Below are 19,788 nucleotides of genomic sequence, written 5' to 3'. Positions count from 1 at the left end.
ATATATATTAGCGCTGGGTAAAAAATATCGATTTCACGATTTTAATCGATTCTCATTTTTACGAACCAATATCGATTCTTAAATCCCAAGTATCGATTAGTCTAGTCTGTTTTCAGTTGATGAATGAACAGAACATGTAGCGCGCCACCCATCCGATAAATAGCAATAATCTTTGTGCTTTGTTACTTTTGTCCATCTTATTAGGACATTCAAAAAATAAATACCGTTTTGGTGCTGTTTAATGTGACTTGGCAGATCGCTTTAGTGCCTCAGTTAAAGAGAAGCAGCAGCGCGCGCATGTGAACTTCCTCTCCTCCGCTTTAATACCAGTTACAGCGCGAAATAAACATGACTAAACATCAAGGTATGTTAAAATATACAGTACAACTTACCGAAATCCGTATCATGTCTCGTGTAATAGCTCAATCAGTGTTTCAACCTCGGAAAGACGTCAATAAAACAGCTTGTAAACAATGTCACGTAACGTCACATTTACCTCAGAAAAACCATATTCACTGACCATAAACTCGTTAGTCAGCTAGAAAAATGAACTCTAGAAAGTCAGCAATCTGAAAAATATAGCTATGCACCGTTACATATTCATTGTAATTTTTAATGTTCTTCAATATTTAATGCATGTTTGAATAAATCAGTTATGACAGCCACAATTTAAATGTTTATATTTCAAAAAATGAATTGGATATATATATATAACAAATTAGGATTTTTATTCTGCAAGGATGCATTAAATTGATCAAAAGTGACTTACAAAGTTAAAAAAAAAAATCTATTTCAAATAAATGTGGTTCTTCTAAACTTTCTGTTCATCAAAATTCATAAGTTTCCACAAAAATATTAAGCAGCACAACTGTTTTCAACACTGATAATAAATGTTTCTTGAGCACAAAATATTAGAATGATTTCTGAAGGATCATGTGACATTGCAGATTAATAATATTTCACAGTATTACTGTTTTTACTGCATTTTTGAACAAGTAAATGCAACCTTGGTGAGAGACTTCTTTCAAAAACAATAAAAAATCTTACCAACCCAAAGCTTTTAAACGATAGTTTTTGCCGTTATATTAAAGGATGTTCACTTTCAAATGATAATTAGCCCAAGCTTTACTCACCCTCAAGCCATCCTAGGTGTATATGACTTTCTTCTTTCTGATGAAAACAATCAGAAATATTTTAATAAATATCCTGAGTCTGACGCATCCGAGCTTTATAATGGCAGTGAACAGGGTTCACAAGTATGAGCTTAAGAAAGTGGTCCATCCACATCCATCCATCATAAACCTATACTCCACACGGCTCCGGGGGGTTAAGAAAGGCCTTCTGAAGTGAAGCGATGCGTTTGTGTAAAAAAATATCCATATTTAACAAGTTATGAAGTAAAATATATAGCTTCCGCCAGACCGCCTTCCGTATTCAACGTACGAAGAATGTGTAAACTGGCGTCGCGTCGGTTACACTTTTTCCGTAAGGTGAATAGAGAAGGCATAGGACGTAGCGTAAGATTTTTGAACTGGAAGACTTTTTAAAATATCAAGCAAAGTGGTCACTAATGTTTGACAGCCAGAAAGTGTCCAAATACGTTAACATTTACTGTTTTATCATCTAAAATCTAAAATGTGTGTTAATGCATCAATATGAATTTGTTTTAAGACCACTTTTTCTCATAAATGTCAAATCTAGAGAATTTTAAATCTTGGAGTACCTGCCAAACTTAACAAAAAAGATAATCAATTATAATCTGATGTCAGGTGGAAAAAAGAAAGGTTGATAGAAATGGATTTGAATGACACTTTATTCTAAAAATGTTTGTGCATAAATGAAACAAAGAAATTAAATAAACACAATATTTATGAATTAATCCAAATATAGATGGTACAAAAATAAATGTGAAAATTATAAGGTTGGATTTTAACACAAATGCAGCACATAATTTAAATTATAGGCCCTGATAAAAGCAGCCCTCAATTGAACCCCTTATTGTATTCAAAATATTGTCTGAAATCATGAAGAGTAGGCGAGTAACTGCTCTTTGAAAATGGCTCATGCCGACATTGAGAAGATGTGAAAGTACCGTTGACTTACAGAGAGGTCTGTCGCTTCTTAAATGCGAAAAAAGTCAAGAATGACCCAATAATGAATATTCAGACATACGTATCATTTTATCATGAAAGACAAAATGAGGGGCAAAAACAAACCAGCAATGAGTTATCTTGAGTGAAATTCTACCATTTCATAATATTTCTCTACGTATTTAGTTGTGTTATTTTATAATGCATGATATTGTGAGATACATTTAATGGACTCCTTTTATTTTCTCTTACAACAGTAAGGATGTTAGCAGTCATTTTATCTCATTTGCAGGAGAGATGCAAGTATGGTCAAGCATAATGCCCACTTGGTCTCATACTATTCTGATACATACATTGCTCTATTGTTAATCCAAAGTGACTAAATAGAAAATGCACTCATTCTAAGAAGCAGAAAACAAAAGAGAGACACTGAGCGCTTGCTAAAAGCAGGTGCAAAATAATTAGGCCCAGCAAACTCACTAAAACCAGTGCAGACATCATTACCCTCTGTGAAAGTCACAATAATGTGTCAGAAATGCTACCTATGCACTGCTGTATGTCTCGGCTAAAAGGGAGTGTTTTGACATGTACAGTTAATTTAATATACAATTGACAGAATTCCCTTAATATTTAAAAGAGGCTGGTCAACATCCTACTGGAAGTGTCTAAGAATGATTTCCAGAATCATTGTAAATTTTAAAATGTTCGATGTCGCCTCTGTTGATCATGCTTTCCTCACAGCGTCGATTCTTTCTCGGCCTGGATAAGAACGCAAAACAGCATTATAAAAGTAATAAAACAAGCCAAATACAAGGGAAAACTAAACACACTATTTACACTACATACAAACAAGCCATTCTTATCATTAATCATGACTGATGTCTTTCCACAGAACACTATTTTTGGCTTTACTGACAGATATAATGCGATTGCATGTCCTTTGTTCAATGGAAGATGGATTGTGTCAGATATTGGGTCGAGATGGCACAAAACCTGGAAGCTTTTCTCATCAAACGCTCTTTCGATCAGTCTTTTGAAGGGCAGTCTGTTGTGGCACTCTCTGTACTCTGAAGCTCTGTGTTTAGAGGTTGTCTCCAGGTTGGTACTGTGGTTCAGTGGCAGTGAAGTAATCCTCCAGGAAGGCTTGCAGATACTCAAAGGTGGGCCGCTCCTCGGGGTCCCTCTTCCAGCATTGGAGCATGAGCTCATGCAGGGAGCTGGGGCAGTCCTGAGGGCAGGGCATCCTGTAACCACGCTCTACTTGCTCCAAGACTTCCCGGTTGTTCATGCCTGAGGGACAAATGCAAAGCATGTGTTCTTTAACTGAAAAAAAGGGGCCCTTAAATTCCTGTGTGATGCTATGTTGTACTTCATACGTGGGGCAGTTGTGGCCCAATGGTTAGAGAGTCAGAGTCTCAGTACCAGCAGGAAATGAAGGTGGGGGAGTAAATGAACAGTACTCTCTTCCACTCTCATTAACCACAACTAAGGTGCCCTTAAGCAAGGCACCTAACCCCCCCAATCACTTCCCGGGCGCCACAGCAAAAAATGGCTGTCCAGTGCTCCGGGTGTGTGTTCACGGTGTGTGAACTTGGATGGGTGAAATGAGTCTTTTAAAGAGATAGTTCACCCAAAAACCTTCCAAACTTTTTATCTTCTATGGAACACAAAAGAAGATATTTGCTGAACTGTTACTGTGCATACAATGCAAGTCTATGGGGTCCAACATTTACATGCACTAGGGCTGCACGATTAATCGAAAATAAACTGCATGCGATTTGGCAATTGGCTGCGATTTTTTTATGCACAGCTTGCCAGTGAAGTACTGCTAAATGCTGCTCCATCTGAAAGCCAGAGGGCGCTCTCACGCAGAAACTCCAAATATGCCCTAAAGAAGAAAGATAATGCACATAGTTCCAGGAAATCCCTATGGGCATCATAATATCACTGTAGCTGAATAGAAGATTGGAACGCTTTGATTGATTAAACATGACTAATAAACACACGACTACGACAATATATGGTTTATCGGAGTTCTTCAAGCCTTTTTGGGTATTTTCATGAAAATAAAGTATATTTGTAATGCAATGCTAAATAACATAGCCATTATCAGTATAGAATACTATGAAATAATATTCTTTTATGCCTTGTTCTGAGTAAGAAGCCCCATCATCTCACAGAAGGATGTTATTTCAAACACTCGACTGAAATTCTTAAGTGAGTTTGGAGTAAAAACATACTATTAAATGTTGTCTGAGGTTTATAAATGCTTCTCATGTTTGGAAAGATGTTTGACGCATGTCACTTTTTCAAATGCACGTTATAAGCGACTCAAATTCACAGTGCTTTCAGATGGAGCAGCATTTACTACTGATCACAGAGCCATGATTCACTGACAAGCTGTGCATAAAAAAAATATTTGCAGCTTTTGCAATTTCATAATTGCATTAAGCCAAGCGGTTTAAGCACGATTTCGGGTTAACTGCAATTAATCGTGCAGCCCTAACACGCACCTAAATAATTCTTTAGTAATCAGAATGATGGCTCAATTGGATTAAACAGGCTTCATCTAAACACCAAGTGTGCCGCACACTTCCTGAAAAGTGAAGCCAAAGCGTTTCGATCGGCCCCCTGGTGGCTGGCTGCAGTATAGGTCATAAACCCCGCCCTCTCCATGCAATCAAATGGGACATGAGCCAAACTAAAAAATCCAATTACACTTTAAATAATTTTTTTTCCAGACAACATTTCTATCATTTTAGGTAGTTCTTATCATGCAATCATATGTTCAAGTGTTTGCTTTTCCAGTAAGTTTGGTTTTAGTTATTTTATGCTATAAAACGGGATGTAACGTCATGATTGACAGTTGTGCTTGCGACTGAATCTGCGGAAACGGGAGGGACCTTGATACCACGGATCCACCTCAGGATCACTACTGCACAGTCTCGGGCTTTGAATGATGTAATCGGCAACAACTGTTTCTGGGATATTTTGGCTACATTTTTCTACAGTAGAAAGAAGCGGACAGTCGGAGACGCATCGTCCATCTTTTTTACACTCTATGGAAAACACCTCAATCGACCCGATTGAGCTTTAGACCTTAAATAATCTACTCAATAGGACAAAAATAAGCATTTAAATGCTTGAATTCATATATTCTCTCAATCGGATTAAAAAATTCCTTGCTCAGTACTACGTATGTTTACCATAGCCCTTCTATAATAAGATCTCTGAGGTTTACATATGTCTTATGAACGTGCATATGTTTATTTATGACTTACGAACTGGGGTGCATTTCCCAAAAGCATCGTTAACCAACTAACATCACAAGTTCCGTCGTTACTAACATAGTTCAACAATTCAGCGTTTCCCGAAACCATCATTCAAACAAACATTCGCAAACTGCATCGCAAAGTCAAACTTGTGTGGTTGGAACGACAGCTCTCGAGCGGTGGTTAGAAGCATAGTTTCTTGTGTTTATGACGTGGACTTAAAAAAAAATAGTTATCTTGAGCAAAATAAGCAAGCTGACATTAAGTACAATGTATATCTTTTATTTTGAATATATACAAACGTCATTTACATATTTTAGTGTGTCAAGAGATTGTAAGCACCAATTTTGAAGAGAGTGCATGTGCGTACGTGCTCTAGTACATAAAAACGAGCCTATGCTAAATCTGGAAATAAAGCAAAACAACTGAGAAAAATGAGAATTAGTCATCAGATGCCATGTCCGTAATTTATAGCAAAAAAATCTAGCATTAATTCGATCTCAAACGGATTAATTTAAAGAAATTATTACTCCACCACCTGCGTTACATCATTCACCAATGTGGCTAAATGACAGGTTTGCGACAATACGGTTTCGGGAAACAGTCGTGACTAGCTAGTTGATTTGTTCAACGATGCATTGCACTATGGTAGTGAAGCAGCGAGTTACGTCGTTGTATGGGAAACACACCCCTGGTCAGTGGAGGAGACTGAATATGTAACAAAAAAATCCTCTTCTGACATAAATTTCAGCTTTCATTTTAAATGTCATCAAGGCAAAAACGACAAACAATTATATACTCATGGTAGCTCCAGTAACATTATCACAGTGGCTTTATCGTTCTAAATGCAGAGACTGGGCAATGCACATACGCTGAAGTTTTGTTCAGAATACATGTAATGCATGTATTCTAAACAAAATTTAGGGTTCATATAAACAGAACTTTCAGAATCTGAAATCAGATTGGAATCATTTGGATTGACAAAAGTTAAACTAAGGAGATATTGAGATATATATATATCTTCTTTTGTGTTCATACAGGTTTGTAATGACATGAGGGTAAGTAAATGATGATAGGATTCTCATTTTTGAATAAATTGTCCCTTTAAGAATTCATCTTGCACCAAATGGCAAACTTTCAATGAAAATGAATGAATTTTGGTCATTTTTGTCAGTTGCTGTCAGTGTTAACGATCTAAGAATGGTCTTTCCACCATCAGATCTCACCTGGATAGGGCACGCGTCCTTTGGTGACCAGCTCTGTGAGTAGTATTCCAAACGACCACACGTCTGACTTGATAGTAAACCTTCCATACAGTGCTGCCTCTGGAGCCGTCCACTTGATTGGGAACTTGGCACCTACAACGGAACACTGGATTTATGGATCTGATCTCGAAATGTGGCCTACTTGTGAACTGGGCAATGTTCCCAGGGAAATTGCAGATTTAACTCTGTTGAATACGTGCATAAGGAAACAAACATTAGTAGATAAAATACAGCTTAGTCATAAATTATATGTCCTATATGGCTACGTCATCTAAATTACTTTTGAGATGTTGCCATGCTGAAAATGTTGCCACATGGCAACTAACCATGGTTAAAAAAACAAGTTTCTCATATGAATTAATATATTTATTCATTTGGAACCCTTACAAACAAATTATTTAAAAATATATATATTAATTATATTCTTTAATGAACACATGAAACAGAAATACTTGTGTTTTTATGCATGAAAACAATTGTATTGCTATAAACACATAACCACAGTAATACAAGTGATGCCAATATGTATAAAAACGCAGTGAGTAAATGGATTATTACAATTCCATTAAACACTTGCCATGTTAACATTAACATTTTCTCAGTTTACTGTAAAGCTATGTAAACTGTGAACAAAAATATCTATTTTAATAATACAAAATGCAGCATCTTACAGGGAAAACCAAGTATCGTATGACTTAAAAATGGCATATTAATTGTTTTTATAAACTCTGATCTTTTAACTCCAATAATGCAGTTTGTTGTTCTTTTTTTCTGAAAGGTCAGTGTGAAGTGTAAAGTTAAGGAAAATAGTGTCGCCATATGGCAACACTGTACCATAGAGGGATAACTAAGTCTATAAAGACAGAGTAGATAAGCCTGATTTGGAATCGTATCCCTTACCTTGTCGAGCCGTGTATTCATTGTCCTCTATTAGTCTGGCCAGTCCAAAATCGGCAATCTTGCACACTAAGCTATCGCCAACAAGTATATTGGCAGACCGCAGATCTCTGTGGATGTAGTTCATCCTTTCAATGTAAGCCATGCCTGCAGCAACCTAAAAGAGGAGTGTGCAAGCAATGAAATATTTAAATGTCCAATGGTCAGGTAAGTGCTTACTGATACCAGATACCTTTAATGATTATGGGTATCAAAACATTTTACTAACCTGAGCGGCCATGTCCACTAAATTTGGCAATTTAAGTCCACGTCCTTCACCATCCTTCAAGAAATCCAGCAGGCTTCCTAAAAGACCATCGGAATATGTGTGAACAAACCTATGTGACTTCTTTGGAGGAGTAAAGATATATATATATACAGTGGTGGTCGGAATTATTGGCACCCTTGGTAAATATGATCAAAGATGACTATAAAAATAAATCTGCATTTTTTATCCTTTTGATCTTTAATTCATAAAATTAGCAAAAATATAACCTTTCATTGAAGGAAAAGAATTGAAAGTGGGGGGAAAAAATCACATTATGAAATAAATGTTTTTCTCCAAAACACATTGGCCACAATTATTGGCCCCCTGTTATTCAACACTTTTTGCAACCTCTTTTTGCCAAGATAACAGCTGAGTTTTCTTCTATAATGCCTGATGAGTTTGGAGAACACCTGACAAGAGATCAGAGACCATTCCTTCATGCAGAATCTCTCCAGATCCTTCAGATTCCCAGCTCCATGTTGGTGCTTCTTCTCTTCAGTTCACTCCACTCGTTTTCTTTAGGGTTCAGGTCAGGGGACTGGGATGGTCATGGCAGAAGCTTAATTTTGTGCTTAGTGACACATTTTTGTGTTGGTTTTGATGCTTGTTTTGGATCATTGTCCTGATGGAAGATCCAACCACGGCCCATTATTGGATTTCTATCAGAAGCGGTCAGTTTTAGATTTTTTATCTGTTGGTATTTGATAGAATCCATGATACCGAATATCTGAACAAGATGTCCAGGACCTCCAGCAGAAAAATAGGCCCACAACATTAACGATCCAGCAGTATATTTAACCGTGGGCATGGGGTACTTTTTATCCATGTGTGCACCAAACCCATCTGGTGAGTTTGCTGCCAAAACGTTCTTTTTTTAGTTTCATCTGACCATAGAAGCCAGTCCTGTTTGAAGTTCCAGTCTTGTCTGACAACTGAATATGCTGGAGATTGTTTCTAGATGAGAGCAGAGGATTTTTCTTGTAACCCTCCCAAACAACTTGTGGGGATGTAGGTGCTGTTTGATAATTTTCTTTAGGCTTTCTGAGACTCAAGACTCAACTAATCTCTGCAATTCTCCAGCTGTGATCCTTGGAGAGATTTTGGCCACTCAAACTTTCCTCCTTACCATGCATTAGGACGATTCAGACACACGTCCTCTTCCATGCAGATTTGTAACATCTTTAGTTGATTGGAACTTCTTAATTATTGTCCTGATGGTGGAAATGGGGATTTTCAATGCCTTAGCTATTTTCTTACAGCCATTTTCTATTTTGTGAAGCTCAACAATCTTTTGCTGCACATCAGAACTATATTCTTTGGTTTTACTCATTGTGATGAATGATTAAGGGAATTTGGCCTTTGTGTGTCCTCATGTTTATACTCCTGTGGAACAGGAAGTCATGGCTGGACAATTTCATGTTCATGATCACCCTGGTGTGCTAAAAAAATGTAAATATGAATGGGAATATACTTCAGAGATATTTTACTCATAAAAAATTCTAGGGGTGCCAATAATTGTGGCCAACATGTTTTGGAGAAAAACATTTATTTCATAATGTGATTTTCCCCCCACTTTCAATTCTTTTCCTTCAATGAAAGGTTAGATTTTTGCTAATTTTATGAATTAAAGATTAAAAGGATAAACAATGTAGATTTATTTTTATAGTCATCTTTGAACATATTTACCAAGGGTGCCAATAATTCTGACCACCAGAATATATATAGTATATATGTGATATATATATTATATATATATATATATATATATATATCACAACTTGACTTGTCTAAAATGTAAACAAGCTCTTTGCTGTTGCACATACTTTACACTGTGAATTCTGAAATGTTTTTTTTTTTAAATGAAATTTTTTTTTTATGGGTGCTTTGGTGTACATAAATGTATGAATTATATGGACATATCATTTGGTTATTTGGTGTCCTTTTTTGGAAAGACACCTAAATTTACCTTGAAAAAAGCTGAAAAATACAGTTTTGTGAGAATCACACTTCAATCTGATGGTTTACTTCGCAGGATATAGGCAATGATGGCAAAATGGACATGTTAAACAAGATAAATGGTGTATGCTTAATTTTACGATAAGTGTACGATGAAGAGTACAGATGCAAAAGCCTCTAAACGCCACCGCCATCAAAAATGAGATAATGATACTGAGCGAATGAATATGCTAATTCGCTGCTCAAGAAACATTATGATCTTACTATGATTAATGTTGAAAACAGTTGTGCTGCTTAATATATTTGTGGAAACTGTGATGATTTTGGATTCTTTGATCAATGGAAAGTTCAAAAGAACTGCCTTTATTTAGCATTTCTGTTTGCAAAATCCTACCTTTGCTCATATATTCTGTCACAATGTAGATGGGTTCTTCAGAGACGACCGCATAGAGCTGCACTAGCTTGTCATGCCTCAGTTTCTTCATTATCTGAGCCTCCTCCAGGAACGACTCTGGAGACATTGTGCCTGGTTTCAAGGTCTTCACTGCCACTTTAGTATTGCCATTCCAAGTGCCTGCCATTCAGAGACAAGACTTCATAGTGAGTCACACAGCCCTTGAAAGGAACCACACATAAATCCTTCCAAGACAGCTGGCTTGCTTTTGACAAGAGGAAATGTTCTCTGCCTCCCTGACAGGCCTAGATTTATACCCCTAGAATTATAAGTAATGCATGAATATCAAACTCTTTTATTGGGCATGTGGTTAAGCTAATCACTTACCCATCCAGACCTCTCCGAACTGCCCATTCCCCAATCGTTTGATGAGCTGAAGCGACTCCCGTGGGATCTCCCATACATCTTTGGTTTTGACGGACAGGTCGGCGAGGCGGGGCATGCCTTTATGGCAAGGGACTATTAAACGGCAACAGAGTCCTGCAGCCCGGGCTGAATGCAGAGATATTAATAGCATGCACTTGTACTGTCAATTTATCATTTTATCATTTTTAGATTTAGAGTTTAATACAGACTTACCAGAATAATGATGCACAAGCTGCTGCAGAGTTTCAAATTGAGCTCTAGTGGTGATGTAATATCCTCCATTGTCTAACTTGCGTATCTTGTAGTGCTTCACGTGATCGCCCTTAGTTTCATCCCAATCCTGAATGGACAAGGAATATGCTCCTGGAATAAACATGAGAGAACAGGAAATTAGATAGTACAGGAGTCTCAAATATCAGTTAATAATTCAGAGACAAATATGTAAAGTTTGCAAAACTTTCAACTAATATACAACTAATATAAAGCTTTTTCTGAAAGAAATTAATATATTTGTTCATTAAGAATGCGTTAAATTGAGTAAAAGGGTCACTGCAAATACATTTATAAACAAATAAATGCTGTTTTGAAATGTTTATTCGTCAAATAATCCTAAAAAGATGTACCACAAAAATATTAAGTAGCACAACTGTTTTCAACATTTTAAAATATATTAAAATATAGTTTAAATTATCTGTGAACGGGTTTGTGCAAATGTGAATTACCTTTCGTGGTCTCACTCTCCCTTATAAGGAATGTGCCTCTGGGATTTCCATTTGACAACAGTTGCCTTTCAGCATCTTTACGACCTAGTTTTCCAAAATACCAACTACAAAGGGATACATAGTGTTTGGTTTAGTTAACAGTGTGACCACATGACAAAGTTAAGTTATTGTGCTTGCCCCAATGAAAACACTTAAGAGTAATGCAAAAAACAGACGTAGTTCTTCTAGACAGACCTCCTATTTATATTTCACTTTTGCCTATTTTAGTACTAAAACGGAACTTACTCTTCTGCCTGTATGGAGTCTACTGGAGCCACATAATTACTGGGTATGTATCCTGTTCCACCTGTAGTGAGAGAGCGCGCCTCCCACCAGTCTCCTTCCCTGATATATGGCAACAGGTGCAAGGGAACAAATAAACAATGAATACATTTCTAATGGGTCAAGTTTCAATTATTTAGAAGGAAACTGGCTGTTCTATAATGCACATATAAAACCCTTTTCTTTTTTTTTATTCCCAAAAGATAATGTACACAAACACTACCGTTCAAAGGTTTGGGGTAAGATTTTGTAACAGACATTCATAATGTAACAAAATATTTATTTTTCAAATAAATTCTGTTCTTTTTAATTGTCTATTATTGATTAAAGAATCCAGAAAATCCTGTGAAAATCATGGTTTCCACAAAAATATTAAACAGCACAAACTGTTTTCAACATTAATAATAATAAGAAATGTATATTGAGCAGCAAATCAGAATATTTGACTGGTTTTTGAAGGATCATGTGACTGGAGCAATGATGCTGAAGCTTGCCATCACAGGAATAAGTTACATTTTCAAATATATTAAAGTAGAAAACAGTTGTACTGCTTTTAATAATTCCACAATTTTACAGTTTTACTGCTTTTTGGTCTAATAAATGCAGCCTTGCAGAGAATAAGGGACTTCTTTGAAAACATTAAAAAATTACCAGGGAAAAAAATCTTACCAACCCCAAACTTTTAAACAGCAGTGTATATTAAAAACATTTTAAAGGATTAGTTCACCCAAAAATGAAAATTGTCCCATAATTTATTCACCCTCAAGCCATCCTAGGTGACTAACTTCTTTCAGTCAAACACAAAGCAATACATTTTTGTAAGAAAAATATCCATATTTATAACTTTATAAACTAGAATCACTAGATTCTGGTAACGTCCATCCGCACGTTCACAAGAAAGTCATATTCCAGCGTACGACGTAGGATGTAGGACTAACGTAAGCTTAGGTGAGAGCAGACGCTTCTCGCGGTTCAAACAAATAGGGCTGGGCAACAAACTCAAGCTCCTCTGACATTTCTCTTTAAAAATTCTCAATTTATACTTCTAATTCGTGACTAGCATTTTGTTATGTTCTATCCTCTGCGCTTCCATGTTCGTCAATACATCATGTGTCGGGTCAAAGTTCACTCTTCAGCCGGAATCGACTCGCTTATGGAAGCCAGTGATTCTAGTTTATAAAGTTATAAATGTTAGAGTTATAAATAAGTTATATTTTTCTTACAAAAATGCATCACTTCGCTTCAGAAGACATTTATTAACCCCCTGGATTACTTTTATGATGGATGGATGCGCTTTTTGGGGATTCAATATCTCGGTTACCTTTCACTCCCATTATAAAGCTTGAAAGAGACAGAAACATTTTTTAATATAACTCCGATTGTGTTCGTCTGAAAGAAGAAAGTCATATACACATAGGATGGCTTGAGGGTGAACTAATTATGGGATCATTTTCATTTTTAGGTTAACTAATCCTTTAAGTTAATATTTCAAACAGTATCCTATGGAGCTCTGCGCATGACATGACAAAATGACATGACAAAATATATCGTGGCCACAAATTATGAATTCGTTCTCTCGTTTTAATAAATCATGGCAATGTTGTATTATTTCTTTCCCTTGTTTTGACTGAACTAAAATAAGGGAACAAATTGTTACATCATACAGGCAATTTAGTAAAACAAGGGAACTAATTATTATATCAAGCACACAATTTAGTAAAACAAGGGAACTAATTATTATATCAAGCACACAATTTAGTAAAACAAGGGAACTAATTATTATATCAAGCACACAATTTAGTAAAACAAGGGAACTAATTATTATATCAAGCACACAATTTAGTAAAACGAGGGAACAAATTATTAGATTGTGCACACAATTTATGAGGGAATGAATTAGTAAAACGTGCTGACGTATTAGTAAGTCGCGGAAATGAATTGTTAATTCGGCCATGATATACATATTTTTTTACCGCATGTCATATGAGGGGCTCCGAAGTATCCTACTGAAAACTCTTTTTTTTTTTTTTTAATAATATGTTAATATGTCCTATAAACTCACGTGCTATTTAGAATCTGGAACTTTTCCCCTTTCCTGAAGCTGAGGTCATCCTCTGACCTTGCCTCGTAATCATAAAGTGCTACAAAGAGTGTTACTCCTGCAAAGTAAATGACAAATGACATCAGCGTACTGACAGACTAAAGCAATACATAGTTTTATAGAAATACTACAATGTCTCAAAAATGTACTTTGAAGTGGAAATAGTTGGGATATTTTTAAAAAAGGATATGTTATTTTAAACAGTCAACATTAAGCAGTATTCACAACTCATTTTACTTGTGTTAAACATTTCCAAATAAAAGAAGATATTCAATGAGAAAAAAGTGGGTCAGGACTTGATTTTAATTTAATTTAATTTAATTTAATTGGATAACGAAAAATGTGCATGCTTGATACCAGAATGGAGCCAGGAGCTGAAAAATTAGAGGCCTTAGTGATGTCAGCCAAAAAAAAAAGTTGTTTTAACAAGGAAGACAAACATTTTTTTATTTGGAATGATGTGGACAAATCCAGCAGGCACAATAAATCTAAGAAAGAGTAGGCTAATAAATAAGGATGATTTTTATGTCATGTTGACTTCAACATTCAGGACAGTTTGAAGGTGAAGTGCCAGAACAGCAAAGTGCCTCATTTTACCTGTTCCACCCCGGGATCGCAACGTTCCTGAGTGTGAAGAAGAGTTCACTCCACCAAACACAGTCACTCCTTGACTGACAGGCGCATGGAAGTTGTTGTAGTTGGGTATGGTGGTAACTCCAAAGCTAGGGTAGTGCTGAGGCGTCGGATCAGCCCCATATCGATATCCTGCATGCTGTGAGACACTAGTTTCTCTGTCGTCCGTGAGTTTGGTTGCCTCTTTGTCCTTACATTGCACACAGCCCATTATCTATATTCTTTGTGGTGAAGAAAATGAACATTCATTTACAGACATATTGACATATACACTTCTGATCGGACATTTTATTGGTTTGAATCTAATCAAATGAGCCATATTAAAGACGAGGTTCAGATTCATATTCAGAACAACTGACTGGAAGTAAACAAATACCCCTAAGTAATAATTACTTGAAAGAGACATAAATCAATAATAAATTCGACAAGTGATTCAGCAAGAGATCTTGGTTTTTAGCAACAAAAAAAAGTCTGTAATTACAGTGAAAACAAATAAATGTGTCATTCACTGAATTTGTGATTCATTTAATCTTATTTGCATCAAATAGCATAATGATTTGGATAAGTGAGTCAGTTAATGTGACGCCAACTTCACATTTACTATTAACTATTATGCTACCATAGCCAGTTTTCCATTCTGTTGATTGAACATCATGATTAACAAATGTAAAAGGGTTAGTTCACCCAAAAATGAAAATTCTGTCATTAATTACTCACCCTCATGTCGTTCCACACCCGTGAGACCTTTATTCATCTTCAGAACACAAATTAAGACATTTTTGATAAAATCCAATCGCCTGCATTGCCAGCAAGATCATTTCCTTTTTCAATGCCCAGAAAGGTACTAAAAACAGTCCCCGTGAACCGGAAGTTACAAACGACTTTTCTCCAGTGTTGTGACGTATTTCCAAGTGAAACGGAATATTGAATAGAGGGCAGAGTTTTACTTTAGCGCTCCTCCTCTCCATCTCTGGCTCATAGCAGACTAACGGTTGGAGGGGAGTGGTTTAAGCGTTTTTAACCCAAGCCGTCAAACTGACGTCATCAGAGAATGAACGCCATTCCAGACCAGAAGTAACTTTTCAGATTTCGATTAAAGATTACCACGACAAACTATTTTTTTCTGTGTATTAACACGGATTAATTGTTCACCACAAGACTAGTAATATGCGCTAACAAAGTAAATAGAGTTTGTTTTGATTTCATGACAACTTTGAAACAGTTCATGTGACTACAGTGGTTCAACCTTAATATTATAAAGTGACAAGAATACTTTTTGTGCACCAAAAAAAACAAAATAATGACTTTATTCAGCAATATCTAATGATGGGCGATTTCAAAACACTGCTTCATGAAGCTTTACGAATCTTTTGTTTCGAATCAGTGGTTCAGAGCATGAGGCTTCGTTACGTCATAAGTGTTATGAAATTTCAATAGTTCACGTGACTTTGGCAGTTTGATACGTGATCCGAACCACTGATTCATAAAAGATTCATAAAGCTTCGAAGATTCATGAAACAGTGTTTTGAAATCCATCACTAGATATTGTTGAATAAAGTCGTTTTTTGAGGGGGGGGGTTTGGCGCACAAAAAGTATTCTCGTCACTTTATAATATTGGATTGAAAGTAATTGGGTAATATAAGGTTGAAACACTGTACTCACATGAACTGTTTTAAATATGTCTTCTTTAGTATCTTTCTGGGCATTGAAAAAGGAAATGATCTTGCTGGCTATGCAGGCCTCACTGAGCCATCGGATTTTATCAAAAATATCTTAATTTGCGTTCCGAAGATGAACGAAGGTCTTACAGGTGTGGAACGACATGAGGGTGAGTAATTAATGACATAATTTTCATTTTTGGGTGAACTAACCCTTTAATATGAGTAGCCTGTTTTGACAGAAATGTAACATATGCAGGAAGTAAACGAAAACATACATTCAGTAAACATACCAAGGCGAGCACTGGGCTACCACAGTGGAGTATTCGCATTCCATTCAATTAAAGATGGGGTGAAAACATCTACGATTTACTCCTTTGCCTGAGTGGGCAAAACAAAAGCCAGAGACAACATTATATTCGCAAACAACTTCTAGGGAACTATATGGAATACTTAAGGTCTTATGTCTGTATAAGTTTAATTAATCTGCAGAAAACAGAATTCAGTAGAAAGAGCCATTCATGGTTTTGTTGAACAAGGAAAAGTGTCTTGAGTCTCACCCACAGAGATTATAGCAAATATATTCAAAGAACTATTGTTTTATCTATATCCCTAAAAAAACCATAAAGTTATATACTTTTATACTCATCACAACACAAACATTTCATGAGACCCTAGGGCACATATTAAGTCAGTAATAAAATCACCATGCCTTTCATTAATGAATTTGGATGACTTTGTGTTCATGATTACTGGTCAAATATTTTTAGAGATTGCTGTGAGGATTTCAGGTACCAATCCTTTAAATTATGAAATTTAAACTAAGTCTCAAAAAGATTTGAATGAGGCTAAATGAAGGATTTGACTTTCTGAGACTCAAAGCAAAACCACAGAAACATATGTACACTACAAACAATTCCATGACTTTTGACGGTTTATTACTTTCCCAGACTACTTTAAAAATTCCCTGATTTTTCCCAGGCTTTCCATGACCATGGTAACCCTGCATTTATAATTCTGGAAGCATAAAAAAAAGCAATAAGAGGGGAAAAGGGCTTTTTGTGCCTAAGATCCACTGCATATACATTCGAATAGATATAAAACAACCAAAAAATCAATAGACAGATTGTACTAAAAATAAAATAAAATTCTTTGTCACACAAATACTTGTCTGTTGAGATTGTAAACCCCGATAAAGGGTATTGTTTGATTTCATTCTATCATAAGATGACTACTGTCCAGTGACAGAGGCCTTATTCTTCCATTCAATTGTGTACGTAAGGCTTTTTCTGCTGCGCATCAATCTTGCTGCCAGAGACGAGCGCCTCGGAGCAAAAGCATCACACCATCCATACACAAAACACATTCGTTCTCGATATTAAACATCCCTAAATACCAAACGGCTGATAAAGCGAACGCATTGTGGTTAGTCCGCTCGCACTGGCATTATAATGCCTCCATCTCCCATCATTTCCATTAACCAAAATATCCATTGGAACCACATCGGCTGCACCAAGTGTATCAAAAACGCCAGACCATCAAAAAATGCTTACCAAGAGAGGGGTTGCCTGAAGTGTTTTGTATTTCACCGCAAAGAGAGAATCGAAAATAGGTCATTTACAGACAGCTTTTTCTATTAATAAAATCTCGGTGAATTATGAAAATAACAACATTGGCCCTGACGGCTCAGGCTGCTCCTGTCGCCGAGTGTAACAGATGATGGCGTTGCTGAGGCGGATTCTCTCTGGGGACTGAGGGTGTGATTGACAGGGCTTTCAGCCAATCGGGTGGCACAGAAGACGCCTGCGCGCGTGCGCGCGCATATTTTGCCTCCTCTATGGTCCTTTCTTGCTCCTACTATGCAGCGTGGGCACAGCTGTGTGGTTACTATAGGAAAACAAGGACTGTCTGGTCATGCTCCACAAATCTCTCTGTAATCGTCGACAACCTGTGACACCAATGATTTTGGTGTGAGTTAAAAAATATATATATATATATATTCTAATCCATGCATGTTGTTAGGTACACCTGCTTTTCTAGACACTCTCTGTTAAATTAGAAACGGTATGGGTGTGAAACATTTCATTTCATATCGCCTGCCACAAGTAGGCCAAGTCTGGTGTTCATCCTAGTAGGGTGAACCAGACACCTTAATTTTTTTCTCCTGACCATAGATGGCACAAAATCTCATCTCAGCACTTTTGATCAATGGCTATGCTATTTTTAATTTTGTCATATATATAAACATTTGTGAGATTTAGTCAGTCAAAATTGTTTTGAGGTTAATTTATCTAATTTTGTTTTTCTGGAAAATACTGATCTATGACACTGTATTATGTTGAATATCAAAGTTTTTTGTGTCTGTTAGTGAGGGATTTGTTTTTGGACTTGTGGAGTAAAAGTTAGTTTTTATTTTTTAAGTAAAAAGATAAAAGAATTGGCACAGGGCCCGAGTGCACATTGTTAGTGTTACTATTTTTAAATGTAATAATTGGCTATTGTAATTAATGGGGTTATTATTAAGTATTTCCATGAATTAGATGTACATTTCAAACATCTTAATTTTCATTAAAACCTATAGGTTAGTTGAATGAAATCATTAAATTTATATTCATAGTGTTATTATGACATATCTTCAATTAAATTATCGGCAATAAAGAAGTAAATATTCAAATGCCTGGATATAAGTCCACCTTTCAGATGAATCTCTTTTACTGGGATTCTGCTTTGTCTTGGTTATTCAATTATTCAATTAAATTGTCAAAATAAAATTTTGATGTTAATACAATACAATAGTTTTAATGTTAATAAAATGCAATAGTTTATTTAGTATTTTACATTAATGACACTTATATATATATATCTGCATCTCCCCCCATCCTACCCTTTATAAATGCACGTTTATGCAAATCATTTAACTGAAAGGTTGCAATGTGTTCTATTTTTTCATAGATGTCAGGTTGGGGCAAGTCATTACATGTTTTATGAATTATAATATTCACTGACCTTGGTTTACTTTGGTTTGACATTTTACCTTTTCTGCTGTTTCATGAATTGTTTATCTGATACAATGGGCATTTTAAAGTTACGTTCCATTATGATAACACACAATCATAAATATTAGCACAATGCGTGTTCATTTAACGCAATCTTATTTTTTTTTTCTCAGGCAATAATGTTGTAAATGTTCAGATCACTTAAAAAGGATTGTTTGCCGTAAATTTCAATTCTGTGAATGATATTCTTTCTTCCGTGGAAAACAAAAGGATATCTTTGACAGAATGACAGCCTCGGTCGTTTTTAAATTCTCCTAAAATTCTCCCCAACATCTTCTTTTGTGTTTCACAGAGCAAAGAAAGTCATACAGGTTTAGAAGAACATGAATAAATGATGATTTTATGGGTATGTGATTGCATAAAATTGACTTTTGCTACCTGACTTGACTACGATAGCACCGGTCTCCTCTATACCATCATACTGAATGATCATAATTTGGTACATGTAAAAAGCCAACGGTACTGCCATGTCTCAAAAAAGCTCTAGTACCATGTCCCAAAGAAATGGCAATGTGTGCATATGACTTGCAGAGTACAGATGTAGGCCTTTTCATTATCAGTAATCAGCAAAAACAGATCAAGGTTTGGGCTGACTTTCAAGCATTTTCGATATTATTAGTTTTAATCTTAGGAAATGAAACTCTGCCAGAGGACTCTTGCCCTAAATCAACATCTGTTGCTGCAGCGTC

The 19,788-nt window shown here is 36.0% G+C and overlaps 1 protein-coding gene across 2 annotated transcripts; it reads right to left on the bottom strand.

The window, feature by feature from the left end:
- Nucleotides 1-1,795: 1,795 nt before the first annotated feature.
- On the bottom strand, nt 1,796-17,802 carry fyna (FYN proto-oncogene, Src family tyrosine kinase a). Of its 2 annotated transcripts, none has more exons than XM_051868771.1 (13): nt 17,597-17,802; nt 16,322-16,424; nt 14,349-14,605; nt 13,713-13,809; nt 11,615-11,713; nt 11,330-11,433; nt 10,821-10,970; nt 10,569-10,733; nt 10,182-10,361; nt 7,793-7,869; nt 7,528-7,681; nt 6,589-6,720; nt 1,796-3,380 (listed from the first exon to the last, which is right to left on the bottom strand). In XM_051868771.1, the coding sequence occupies exons 3-13, from the start codon at nt 14,593-14,595 to the stop codon at nt 3,172-3,174; spliced, it is 1,614 nt and encodes a 537-aa protein (XP_051724731.1). In that variant the 5' UTR covers nt 14,596-14,605; nt 16,322-16,424; nt 17,597-17,802; the 3' UTR covers nt 1,796-3,171. The 2 variants fall into 2 exon arrangements, with proteins under 2 accessions (XP_051724731.1, XP_051724730.1); XM_051868770.1 differs by having other exon boundaries at nt 16,337-16,424.
- Between the last annotated feature and the right edge of the window lie 1,986 nt (nt 17,803-19,788).

The sequence above is a fragment of the Ctenopharyngodon idella genome, chromosome 17 (genome assembly GCF_019924925.1).
Source record: "Ctenopharyngodon idella isolate HZGC_01 chromosome 17, HZGC01, whole genome shotgun sequence".
Classification (NCBI taxonomy): domain Eukaryota; kingdom Metazoa; phylum Chordata; class Actinopteri; order Cypriniformes; family Xenocyprididae; genus Ctenopharyngodon; species Ctenopharyngodon idella.
Note: the sequence above shows the minus strand (reverse complement) of the source record. Positions and strands in the feature narration are given on the sequence as shown.